Source organism: Bubalus kerabau, chromosome 10 (genome assembly GCF_029407905.1).
Source record: "Bubalus kerabau isolate K-KA32 ecotype Philippines breed swamp buffalo chromosome 10, PCC_UOA_SB_1v2, whole genome shotgun sequence".
Classification (NCBI taxonomy): Eukaryota; Metazoa; Chordata; class Mammalia; order Artiodactyla; family Bovidae; genus Bubalus; species Bubalus kerabau.
Genome location: NC_073633.1, coordinates 77,570,950 through 77,584,969, shown reverse-complemented (window position 1 = coordinate 77,584,969; position 14,020 = coordinate 77,570,950). Strand labels below are relative to the sequence as shown.

General features: G+C 34.6%; 1 protein-coding gene across 8 annotated transcripts in view; it reads left to right on the top strand.

The window, feature by feature from the left end:
- C10H14orf39 (chromosome 10 C14orf39 homolog) overlaps positions 1–13,473 on the top strand; it is a 51,633-nt gene extending 38,160 nt beyond the window's left edge. For 7 of the 8 annotated variants that reach the window (XM_055536414.1, XM_055536413.1, XM_055536415.1 and 4 more), the window contains 2 exons: positions 2,531–2,588; positions 12,579–13,473. In XM_055536414.1, coding sequence (XP_055392389.1) covers positions 2,531–2,588; positions 12,579–12,778 — 258 coding nt within the window. In that variant the 3' untranslated portion in view covers positions 12,779–13,473. The remainder of the gene's footprint in view (positions 1–2,530; positions 2,589–12,578) is intronic. The other variant, XM_055536420.1, reaches the window with a different exon arrangement.
- Positions 13,474–14,020: the final 547 nt, after the last annotated feature.

Genomic DNA, 14,020 nt, shown 5'->3' with positions numbered 1-14,020 from the left:
TAGTTGGTCTTTTTCTCTCCATGTGTATGTAGAAACAAAAACTGACAGAATTAAAGAAATAGATGAAAACAAGTTTAGTTAGAGATTTTTAACACCCCTTTCTAAGCAATTGATAGAATTAGACGACACAATCAAGAAATACCTTACATAAAATCCAAACAACCCCATCAACCCCCTTGACCTAATTGACATTTGTAGAACTCTACATCCAACAACTGCAACATATTTATTCTTTTCAAGTGGTGATGGTACATTCACCATGATAGATGGATCATATTCTGGGCTATTAAATGGTTCTTAATAAATTGAAAAGGGTATAAATCATGTAGAATATTTTCTCTGATCTCAGTGAAATTAAATTAGAAATCAATAAGATATTAGGAAATTCCTGAATATTTATGCCATGGATCGAAGAATAAATTAGAAAAGATTTTTAAATGAATTATGAACATTCAGCATATAAAAATCTGTGGGTTCCTGCCAAAACCAGAACAAAATAACTTTAAATAATTAATAGAAAAGAAGAAAGGTCTGTCATCAATGACCTAAAGTTCTACCTTGAAAAGCTAAAAAAAGAAGGTAAACCCAAAGTAAGTACAATTAAAATAAGAAAGATAAGAAGTCACTGAAATAGAAAACAATAGAGAATATTAGCAAAGCTAAAGTTGGTTCTTTGAAAAACACTAACAGAATTTATAAACTTCCTAGATTGATAAAGAAAAAGATTAGACAATTTACCTATATTAGGAATAAAAGCAATGGCACCCCACTCCAGTACTCTTGCCTGGAAAATCCCATGGATGGAGGAGCCTGGTAGGCTATAGTCCATGGGGTCGCTAAAAGTTGGACATGACTGAGCAACTTCCCTTTCACTTTTCACTTTCATGCATTGGAGAAGGAAATGGCAACCCACTCCAGTGTTCTTGCCTGGAGAATCCCATGGACGGGGGAGACTGGTGGGCTTCCGTCTGTGGGGTCGCACAGAGTCGGACACAACTGAAGTGACTTAGCAGCAGCAGCAGCAGCAGGAGGAATGAAAGAGAGAATATTATTATAGCTCCTACTTATTTTAATGATAAGACAGTATTCTGAAATAGAAGATTGGTAAGGGGAAACTTCAGTTTCTACATATTAAAATATCCCATAAACCTTTGAGCAATCAAAATAGTGTGATAATGGTACAAGGATTGATTGATTGATCCATGGCATGGACAGTGTCTTGAAACAAAAGAATTTTGACTGTGGTATGAATAGGGCCACAAATTAGGAGGGATAAATTAGGTGTTTGTTGTACACGTGCACAAGTAGATTCTATGTGCTTAGTCACTCAGTCGTGTCCGACTCTTGGCAACCCCATGGACTGTAGCCCTCAAGGCTCCTCTGTCCATGGGATTCTCCAGGCAAGAATACTGGAGTGGGTTGCCATTTCCTTCTCCAAGATGCTATAGATGCATTACATTTTAAAATGTTAACTATAAAATATTTCAGAAGAAATATAGGTGAATATTTACCAGAGCTTAGGAAGAAGAAGGATTCTCTAAACATGAAACAGTAGAAGAGGCAAAAGAAAATAAAAATGGTTTTGGTTTGGTTACATACAAAATTTTTATATGTCAAAAAGTTTTAAAAGCAAAGCAATAATGTGATATAAAATATTTGCAATAATATGACAAAGAATTAAGATCTTTATTATGTAAAGAGCTTATATGTACCAGCAAGAAAATTACTGCCTCAATAGAGATATGGACAAAGTCCATTTGGTGACTAGGTAATTCACTGACAAAGAAATTCAAGTGACTTAAAAAAAAATCTCTGGGAAAAACTGCTTTCCTTATTAATTGTCAAAGTATATAAATTGTGCATAATAATATTTATTCAAGTGTTATTTATATTAGAAAAAGAAATAGGAACAATCTAAATGTTTAAACAGAAGAATGATTGAAACTATATGTTATGTCCATATAGAAGAATATTAAAATGACATAAAAGGAATAAAGTTTTATAAGAATAGTTACATGGAAAAATGCTCATAATGTAATGTTAAGAGGGGAAAAAAGAGAACAGAAAACTATATTTAATGATCATAGTTTTTGAAAAGCCCATTTTATAAAGAAAACAGATTCTTTTGGCAGCAAAAGTTTATTTGAACTGACATGAAGCTATCAAACTGTATTATTTTATTATATAATACAACCTGATTTGTAAAAGGCCTTTAGAATAAAACAAAGTTAATTAGAATTTTAGGTTATATTAACATTCCAAAGTAGGAACTATCCTTGGTACAATATGTATTGCCTATTAATATTTTATATATTGCCAGAGTCAAATCAATAAGCCTTATTTTAATATGTCAATGATAGTTTTAAAGATAGACCTCTTTTTAATTGCAATCATATTCTATATAGAATGTTGCCATTTTGTCTACTCTAATTATGCTTATAAGAAGAACTAGGCTTCAGAGTCTAATATAAATGCTATGCCTACTGTTCTACTGATTTCATGAGTAATATTAATGGAAATTATTTTTCAGTTTGGTGAACATTATTCTTCAGGAAATTTAAATCCTCCCTCATCCCAACAAGAAATTGGTAAGTGATTTGAAGTTTGCTATATATAAAACTTTAACCATTTGTGTTTAGCTTGTCTCTGATTTTCTTAGGCACTTAGTTAATATTCTTTAAAAACTAATGGTACTTCTGCACCATTCACTAATTATTATTTTTAGCAATTTATCTTCTTCTCTCACTTCTCTCACCTACCCAAACTTGCTTTTTCCAATATTTATTAATAACTTCAGTTTAGTCAGCTCAGTCGCTCAGTCATGTCCAACTCTTTGTGACCCCATGGACTGCAGCACACCAGGCTTCCCTGTCCATCACCAACTCCCAGAGCTTGCTCAAACTCATGTCCATCGAGTTGGTGATGCCATCCAACCATCTCATCCTCCGTCGTCTCCTCCTTCTCCTGCCTTCAATCTTTCCCAGCATCAGGGTCTTTTCCAATGAGTCAGTTCTTCACATCAGGTGGCCAAAGTATTGGAGCTTCAGCTTTAGCATCAGTCCTTCCAATGAATATTCAGGACTGATTTCCTTTAGGAGTGACTGGGTTGATCTCCTTGCAGTCCAGGGGCCTCTCAAGCATCTTCTCTAACACCACATGTAAAAGCATCAATTCTTTGGTGCTCAGCTTTCTTTATGGTCCAACTCTCACATTAATTAAGGTATTAATAACCTACCAATTATCAAACATTATGAGTATTTTATATTTATTATCATTTGAGTCTCTTCACAGCATTTGATATAGTTGAATATTCTTGTCTTCCTTCTGGAGTTTCTGTATTTCTTCTTTTTAAAAACATTTTTGGCTATAGCCTGAAGCATGTGGGACCTTAGTTCCCCCAGCAGAGATCAAACCCAAGCTCCCTGCATTGGAAGACAGAGTCTTAACCACTGGATTGCTGGGGAAGTCCATGGATTTCTTCTTATCTTGCTGGAGCTTACTTTTTATTGCATTTTCTTTCTTCTTTTATCTCTTTATTAATTCATTTATTCAACATATAAATATATATGTATATTACATATATAGTATAGTTGATATCCCTGGAAGAGAGCATGGCAACCCACTCCAGTATTATTGCCTGGAGAGTTCCCATGGACAAAGGAGCCTGGAGGGCTATAGTCCATACAGTCCAAGGAGTTGGACATGACTGAGTGACTAAGCATAGCACAGCACAGCAGCATACTTGATATAAGATACTGCTTCTGGTTGTATAGAATAGTGGACAAAAATGCAAAGTTCTCATAGGGTTTATTTATCTTCTAGTGGGAGAAGCTGAAAATAGACAACCTTTATATGTCATGTAATGCACTAAAAACAGTTGATATGGGTTTAAATTGGCAGCCAGACTCATGTGTCACAAATTTTAGTCTTAGGTTTAATTAGCTTTATAGAAAGATATGGGATAGATGATAACAGCATGTACAGCACCTTTATCTCATTAAGAGACTCACTAGCTACCAAAATAATAATAAACTTTCTTTTGCTACCTCATCCACAAGGGACATGTAAAGCCACTATGAATAAGAGGAATGGCACAGGTAAGTCATCTTGACACACAGAAGCAGCAGGCTCAGTTTCCCACCGGTCTTTTAATACTATTCTAGTCATGAGACCCCGAGAAGGCAATGGCACCCCACTCCAGTACTCTTGCCTGGAAAATCCCATGGACGGCGGAGCCTGGTAGGCTACAGTCCACGGGGTCATTAAGAGTCAGTCACGACTGAGCGACTTCATTTTCACTTTTCACTTTCATGCATTGGAGAAGGAAATGGCAACCCACTCCAGTGTTCTTGCCTGAAGAATCCCAGGGACGGGGGAGCCTGGTAGGCTGCCGTCTGTGGGGTTGCACAGAGTTGAACATGACTGAAGTGACTTAGCAGCAGCAGCAGCAGTCATGAGGCCCAAAGACTTTGTATCAACTCACAGCTCCTCTAATTCAAGTATCATCCTATCCAGTAGACTAGGCAGACACATCATTCTACATATACCATAATTCTGTATTTTCTAACAAAACAGTGCTATGAGGAGTCAGGCTCCAAATTCATTCTTCCAGGTGGGCCTAGATCAGCATGAGCTTGATGTTAACTCTAATCACTTGTAGGGATAAGTATTATGAAGAAAAGTTAAGCAGAGTAAGGGAAATAGGGAGAATTTGGATTGGGAAGATAGTTGCTGTGTTATGAGAGAATCAGAGAAGGCATCATAAAAGGCAACATTTGAGCAGAAACTTGAAGGAGGTGCAGGTTCTAGGCACAGGGTGCAGAGATCTTGAGATAGGACTGTGCTCAGCATGTTCATTGAACAGCAGCTAAATTTATATGGTTAGGATAAAATAAGGAAAAACCGGTAGGAAATTGAATCAGAGAGGTTGGAGGGAGAACACACCATACTAGCCCCTTAGACCATTTAAGGACTTTGGGGGGTGGGGTTTCTGTTTGAGATGGGAAGCTATTAAAGAGTTCAGCAAGGACTAAAATGATCTGACAGGTTTTTTTTTCTTTTAATTGGAGGCTAATTACTTTACAATATTGTGGTGGTTTTTGCCATTCACCCATGAATCAGCCATAGGTGTACAGGTGTTCCCCATCTGACCCTCCCTCCCACTTCCCTCCCCATCCCATCCCCCAGGGACATCCCGGTACACCAGCCCTGAGCACCCTGTCTCATGCCTCAAACCTGGACTGGCAGGTTTCATTTTTACATATGATAATATACATGTTTCAATACTGTTCTCTCAAATCATCCCACCCTCTCCTTCTCCCATAGAGTCCAAAAGTCTGTTCTTTACATCTTTGTCTCTTTTGCTGTCTCACATATAGGGTCATCGTTACCATGTTTCTAAATTCCATATATATGCGTTAATATACTGTATTGGTGTTTTTCTTTCTGACTTACTTCGCTCTGTATAATAGGCTCCAGTTTCATCCACCTCTTTAGAACGGATTCAAATGCATTCTTTTTAAGAGCTGAGTGATATTCCATTGTGTATATGTACCACAGCTTTCTTATCCATTCGTCTGCCAATGGACATCTAGATTGCTTCCATGTCCCGGCTATTGTAAACAGTGCTGCAGTGAAATTGGGTTACTTGTGTCTCTTTCGATGTATATGCCCAGCAGTGGGATTGCTGGGGCGTATGGCAGTTCTATTTCCAGTTTTTTAAGGAATCTCCACACTGTTCTCCATAGTGGCTATACTAGTTTGCATTCCCACCAACAGTGTAAGAGGGTTCCTTTTTCTCCATACTCTCTCCAGCATTTATTGTTTGTAGACATTTTGACAGCAACCATTCTGACCTGCGTGAGATGTTACCTCATTGTGGCTTTGATTTGCATTTCTCTGATAATGAGTGACGTTAAGCATCTTTTCATGTGTTTGTTAGCCATCTGTATGTCTTCTTTGGAGAAATGTCGGTTTAGTTCTTTGGCCCATTTTTTGATTGGGTCGCTTCTTTTTCTGGAATTGAGTTGCAAGAGTTGCTTGTATATTTTTGAGATTAATTCTTTGTCAGTTGCTTTGTTTGCTATTATTTTCTCTCATTCTGAAGGCTGTCTCTCACCTTGCTTATAGTTTCCTTCACTGTGCAAAAGCTTTTAAGTTTAATTAGGTCTTAAATAATTACTTGGCTGCTTTATGGAGAAACAGACCTTATGGAAGCTTGGGGGAAATCAGGGAGATTTATTAGGAAGCTATTGAAATAATACAGGTGAAAGCTGATAATGGTAAGATTGAAGTCAGTGGAAGTGATGAGAAGAGGACAGATTTTAGTTATTAAAATTTTATAGTTATTTAGTTTTTAGTTTAGTTTTAGTTTAGTTATATAGTTATAGTGATTTTAGTTATATAGTTTTCTGAAGATAAGAGTTGTTAAGGATTTACTTATGGACTGGATGTAAAAATTAAGAGGAAGATGGATGATGCCAAGATTTTGATATGAATAATTATAAGAATAGAATTAACATCTATTGAAATATGGAAGGCTATAAAAGTTAATTTGAGATTGCCACTGTCTTATACAGTGTTAGGTGCTCAGTCATGTCCAACTCTTTGTGACCCTGTGGACTATAGCCCCCCAGGCTCCTCCATTCATGGAATTCTCCAGGTAAGAATACTGGAGTGGGTTGCCGTTTTCTTCTCCAGGGGATCTTCCCAACGGAGGGATCAAACCCAGGTCTCCGGCGTTGCAGGCAGACTCTTTACTGTCTGAGCCACTAGGGAAGCCCTTGAGATTGACAGGAGTTTAATTTTAGAAGTGTTATCATTGAAAAGTCTATAGTAGATATTAAGTGAAAGTAAATGGGAAATTTTATATTTGAATCTGAAATTCAGTGAGGTGAGACGTATGTTTTGGAATTGTCATAAATAGTTATTAAATACCACAATACCAGAATGAATCTACCAATTGTAGACATGCTTTAAATGCCTACTATCTAAAATATTAAATCTATTTACATTCTCCTCTTTGACTTTTTCATTCATTTGACACTCATTCACTTTAGCATTTTCAAATATTTTAATACAGGTGATGACCAAATTCATATCTTCCCTCCTGACTTCTTCCAATTCTCTTTAACTCCCATACCTTACTTTTTTAGCCTCTCCCTAAGTTTTATTGAGATAAAATTGTCATATACCACTTAAATAAAAATTTAAGATGTGTGACATAATGATTTGATGTACGTATATTATGAAATGGTATCCCACAGTAAGTTTAGTTAGCATCCATCATCAAATTAGATACAATAAAAATAAAATTTTTTTCTTCATCATGAGAACTTTTAGGATTTAATCCCTTAAGAACCTGTGGCGGATTAATTTTGATATTTGGCAAATCTAATACAGTTATGTAAAGTTTAAAAATAAAATAAAATTAAAAAAAAAAAAAAAAAAAGAATTTTCATATATATAGCACGATAATGTTAACTATGGCATCACGTCATTCTATCCCTAGTACTTATTTATCTTATAACTGGAAGTTTGTACTTTTTGACATCATCACCTCTGGTAATCTGATCTCTTTTTCTGTGAGTCTGGTTTTCTTTCTTTTCCGATTTTTTAGATTCCACTTATAAATGAAATTATATAGTGTCTGACTTATTTCACTTAGCAAAATGCCCTCAAGGTCCATCCATGTTGTTGTAAATAACAGGATTTTTTCCTTTTTTATGGCTGAATATTTCCTTTTTTATGGCTGATATGTCTATATGCATTTTTAGATATCTGACGACTTCTTTATCCATTCATTCATCAGTGTACACTTAGGTTATTTCCATGTCCTAGCTATTGTAAATAATGCTGCTATGAACATGGAGGTGCAGAAATTTTTCCAAGTTAGTGCTTATTTCTTTTGGATATATTCCCAGAAGTAGAATTGCTGGATCATATAGTAGTTCTATTTTTAATTTTTTTTTAGGAACTTCTGTACTGTTTTCCATAGTAGCTTTAGCAGTATATAAACCCAACAACAGTGCACAAGGGTTCCCTTTTCTGTACATCCTCACCAACATTTGTTATTTCTTGGCCATTCTAACAGGTATGAGATGATATTTCATTGCATTTTTAACTTGCATTTTCCTAGTGACTAGTGACATTGAACATCTTTTCATGTTCTTGCTGGCCATTTGTATATCTTCTTAGGAAAAATACCCATTCAGACTGTTTGTCCATTTTTAATTGAATTACTTGTTTGTTTGCTGTTGAGTTGTATGAGTTCTTTATATATTTTGGATGTTAACCCTTTATTGGCTATGTAGTTTACAAATATATTTTACAATTTTGTAAGTTGTCTCTTGACATTGTTGATTGTTTCTTTTGTTGTGCAGAAGTTTTTTCTTTTGCTTGTGCTTTTAGGTGTTATATCCAAAATATTATTGCCAAGACTCAAGTCAGGGATCTTTTTTCATGTTTTCTTCTAGGAGTTTCATAGAATCCAGTTTTAAATTTTAAGTCTTTACTATGTTTTGAGTTAATATTTGTGAGTAGTATAAGAGGTCTACTTTAATTCTTTTTCATATGAATATCCTATTTTCCCAGCACTGCTTATTGAAGAGGCTATCTTTTCTCCATTGAGTATTCCTGGCTTCTTTATCAAATATTAGTTTTATATGCTTAGGTTTATTTCTGGGCTCTCAGTTCTGTTCCATTGAGACAGTTTTGTCTCTTCATTTCCAGTTTCGAGGCCTTTATTTCTTTTTCTTGCCTGAATGCTCTGACAAGGACTCTTAATACATGTTGAATGGGAGTGTTGAGAGTAAACACCCTTGTCTTGTTCCTGATTGTAGAGGAAAAGCTTTCAATCTTTTATTATTGTGTATGATGTTAGCAGTGGATTTATTGTATAATGTCCTTTATTATGTTTATTATGTTAAGGTGCATTTCTTCTATACCTAATGTTTTAAGAATTTTATCATGAATAGGTTGAATTTGTCAAATGTTATCTGTGCAACTACTGAGATGATCATTTAATTTTTCCTTTCATTCTATTAATGTGATATATCACAATGATTGATTTGCATACATCAAACCATCCTTGCATCCTAGGTATAAATCCCACTTGAGCATGATGAGTGATCCTTTGTTTTGCAAGTATTTGGTTAATTTGATTTGCAAGTATTTTGGTGAGAATTTTTGCATCTGTATTCATCAGAGGTATTAGTCTGAAGTTTTTTTTTTATGGTAGTATCCTTTTCTGGCTTCGGTATGAAGGTAAGCTAGCTTCGTAAAATGTGTTTGAAATGTTCCATCTTCTCTGATTTTTTTTTTGAAGAGCTTGATAAAGATTGATAAATACTTCTTTAAGTATTTGGTAAAATTCACAAGTGAAGTTATCTGATAGGACTTTATTTGTAATATAATCGATATCTCTTTATATCTAAAACGTCTGTTGACATTTAAAACTCAGCATATCTGAAATCAAACTGGTTCTCTTTCTGATGTACCTGATGGTATCTCCATTTTCTGGTTGCTAAGACTCAGAACATCAGTCATAATTGTAACTTTTTTCTGTGCCTGTGACTACATTCAACAAGTCATCAAGTTGTGTCAGTTCTCTCTTTGAAATACTTTTCTATTTTCATTATATGGAAATAATTAAATTTAGGACTCTTATTATCATTCACTTGGGCTATTTCAGTAACATTGTAATTGGTCTTTTTATCCTTTTAAGTTACTTATAGATCATACCCCAGTTACTCTTCCTTATGCACAGTATTGACCATCTCATTGCCCTGGTTAAATACCTTTAATGTATCCCCTAGAGTAGAAAATTATGCTCCCAGTTTTCTAACCTAAGCCTTTTCTCCTATTAAAATAATTTATGCTTTGGCTATACTGAAGAACTCACTGCATCCCTAATCTGCCCACACTTTCTTACCTACTTTTTCTTCCTGAAATCCTCATCTTCCATCTCTTTCTAACCATCTTTTCAAGACCAAGGCTCTTCCATAAAACCTTTTATTTTCCCTTTTGACATTCCATTCCAAAAAAAGTGTCTCCCTGAAAGGAACTAGATGAAGAATATTCTCTAAACTATAAAACTTGGGGCCCTGGTTGGCTGCTGCTGCTGCTGCTGCTGCTAAGTCGCTTCAGTCGTGTCCGACTCTGTGCGACCCCATAGATGGCAGCCCACCAGGCTCCCCTGTCCCTGGGATTCTCCAGGCAAGAACACTGGAGTGGGTTGCCATTTCCTTCTCAAATGCATGAAAGTGAAAAGTGAAAGTGAAGTCGCTCAGTCCTCTCCGACTCTTAGCGACCCCATGGACTGCAGCCTATCAGGCTCCTCCATCCATGGGATTTTCCAGGCAAGAGTACTGGAGTGGGATGCCATTGCTTTCTCCCCTGGTTGTCTAACAGTAAGTAAAGAAGATATAATCTGAAGACTGAGTTACTTAGTTTATGAAAACTTCCCAGATCGACAAGACGGGCAGCAGTTGGAATTGACTTTCCATTAGTCATTTTTAAAACATGGTAAAAGCAGAGTTTTGTTGTTAGTTGCCAAGTCATGTCCAACTTTTTTGCAACCCATGGACTGTTGCCCGCCAGGTGCCTCTGCCCATGAGATTTCTCAGGCAAGAATACTGGAGTGGGTTGCCATTTCCTTCTTCAGAGAAAAGCAAAGTAGCCATATTTAATTAGATTATTTCTAGATATGAGACTGCTGTGCATCCTATTACAAATTATAAATATTTAAGACATTTTCTGAATTTTTAGTTGTTATATAGAAATAAAAGTTATTTTCTATTTTGAAAAAGCTCTCCCCTTTACTTTTCTGATTCTCTTTTTTAAATACATTTTCGTACCTGTACTATTATTATGCTGTAATTACTTATGAATATATACAAAATCTTTTCTAATCATAGGTTCTTTGAGGACAGGACTCTGTTTTATTCACCTTTGAATTCTCCCCAGCACCTGGACTACACAGTAATCTTGAATAGTAATCCATTATTTTATTTATAGTGATCATAGTTTTATGAATACTTCATATGAACTTCTTTTCTTCTGAAATTAAAATAATGTCAGACTCATTTTTTTCAAAGGGAGATTTAAGATTTTTAGTTCTTCCTGGATCTTTAGCTATGTTATATCTATTTTCTTTTGTTTAAGTCTTACATATGTATACTAAAGTCAGTGGAAAAATGAAGAAAGGGAAAGAGGAAGAACTCAAGATCAGTCTATCCATCTGTCCATCCCTCTGTTCATCCATCCACCCACCCAACCTATTGCTGGTTAGATCAGCTTTACTTAGGGTAAAGTAACCGAGATATTTGAAAATATATGAAATTTCAAAATGGCACAAAGTGAATTGTTTTGCTTAATGTATTAATTGAATTGGTTCTCTGTGGAAAAAATATAGATCCTTTAAAAGACTTATTTCAAATGAGTCTTTGGATTGCTATACATTTTAAATTGTTAAATAGTAATTAAAATTATAATTAAGATATTGAAATTTTATTTTACAATTATAGTCTTAATATAATGAATTAAAAACAATATTTTTCTTTAATGGCAGTTCTTGGAATCATTAACTAAATAATTCTTTATGAAGTTGATTTCAAAAGTTCCTTTTAAAACTATAAAACTCTTTTCATTGTTCTGTCAATTTCCTTAAACAATGCCATGAAAAGTATATTGTAGTTACTCAATAAATAATAGTTGAATAAACCTGACTTATATAGTATGTTTCAGATCACTGGATCTTCCTCCATTCTTTTTTTATGATTTTAGGTAATGCCAAGCATTTATCATCTCTTTCCTGTTTAGCCCCATTTCTAAACATTTTCCTATTCCAGTCTTTCTTATTATCTCTTGAGAAATTCTTATAAAGCAGTTCAAATTGTTTCATATCTTTGCTTGAAAACTTTTAATGTTTCATCTTATCTACCAAATAAAGTACAGATTCTGTAGTTGGATATTCATTCATTTTCAAGCTCATCTTTGTTAATTCCACTTTAATAACTCTCTGTTATTTCTCAATGCTTCTGATAAGTTGAATTGATTTCTGTTTCCCTTATATTTCTTATGCACATCTGTTTCTGTTCCTCCGTGCTATTCTCTCCATCTGAGATTTTTTATTCCTTTTTCTACCTTATACACTAGCTTTCATGGTGACTCAGATGGGAAAGAATTTAATTCAGGAGACCCAAGTTCAATCCTTGGATTGGGAAGATTCCCCTAGAGAAGGAAATGGCAACCCACTCCAGTATTCTTGCCTGGAGAATCCCAGGGACAGAGGAACTTGGTGGCCTGCAGTCCATGGGGTCGCAAAGAGTCAGACACAACTGAGTGACTAACACAACACTCTTTATATACTTGAATTAAAATTACATCAAAGTAGGGTTTAAGTTTGAAGCTGTTTAACCTTCCATAGTACAAAAGACAAAGCTTTGCACATAAGAGGAAAACAATTAAATATCTGATTTAATGTTACCCTATTTATTGTATGCTGTGCACTGTAATTTGGTAGGTTGTGCAGTTATGTAACATAAATTGCATGACATTGTAATATTTATCTTCCTCAGGAAACTTATTTGGGAAACCAGAAAGAGAAGATGCCTTTACTTTTTCTTTTCCATCAGACTCTTCAACTCATACATTTGGAGCTGGAAGAGATGCTTTTAGTTTTCCGTTTTCATTTGAACAAGATCAAAACTCAGCACTTTCTTCTGTAAAAGGGTTTTCATCTTCCTCACAAAATACCACACAATTTACTTTTTTTTGAACTAGTTACTGATTTATTGAATTATTTTACTGCTCTGTAATTATCTAGGGCATAAATTTATGTTGTTACTTAAACTATGAAGACCACTTTCTTTTGTTGATTAAAGAAATAATGGGTTACCATAGTAACATTATTTGATTATATTGATTTAATATTGAAGGAAATTAAGCCTGGGTCATCTACATTTATTTTTATTTGCAGCATTAGCTATCATTATTTATTTTGGTTTTGATTTTGCAAGCTATATTCTTTGAGAACCTATGCTTCACTGCTACAGTAAAGAGAGTGATACTTTATAATGATCTTGAAGAATTTATACTATTGATATTGAATACAATGTTATTTTTTATAATACAACAAAAATTTAAATATTACTCATTATTTTAAGATGGTATCTTTAATAGAAGAAAATTAAATATGAATGGCTAATTTATGAAAGTTGAATGGTTGCATTAATGGTGATACTGTTAATGTTTATTTTTGCTTAAACCTTTTTGAAGAACATTTAGAACCTCGATTCCTGTTTTCAAACAAAAAATTCACCTTTATGTTTTACATGTATTAATAGTATTTGCTTGTCAATCATTTATACAGCTTAAATTAATAATTAAATTTTTATGAAATTGTATAAATATAATTACTCAATATCTTTGTACCTGTGCTTTTTAAAATTAATTGTATTGAGTTATGAAGTAATAAAGAGTCTGACTTCATAATTTGATCTGTGACTGCTGAAAGATTTTGAGCCTCACCTGTTTTCTTCCCCTCCTGCCCCACATCTGGTCAAACTGGTAAGAAAGCCCAGGAGTTTCCTCCTTTGGCATCATTGGAATGTTCAAAACCATGTACAGGAACTTTTGTCATGGCCTATCCCTAACTGCTGTAAAAACCCAAAGCTAGTATCTCCTTTCTCTGCCATTTTCAGACTAGGTTTTCAGATCGGGTCTGTTCTCCCCATAAAATGTTATTCTGTAAGTAATAAGCCTTGTCATACCTTTTTGGAGTGTGTGGTGTCACCAGTCTCAATATCCAAACCAAATTTTGGGTGAAAATCAATCTCACTTCTTCAGGATGTCTATATATATCACAATTGTAGTAACTAAACCTTCCCAATCTTTTTAGAAGTCAAAAGGATGGTATTACTAAGGGTAGAAAGAATTTAAGGAAACTTTGGACTGTTTTAAAAATCTTCAACAGCTGGTTGAATGATGACAATTTCAGTTAAAAAGCTGGAATTTTTCT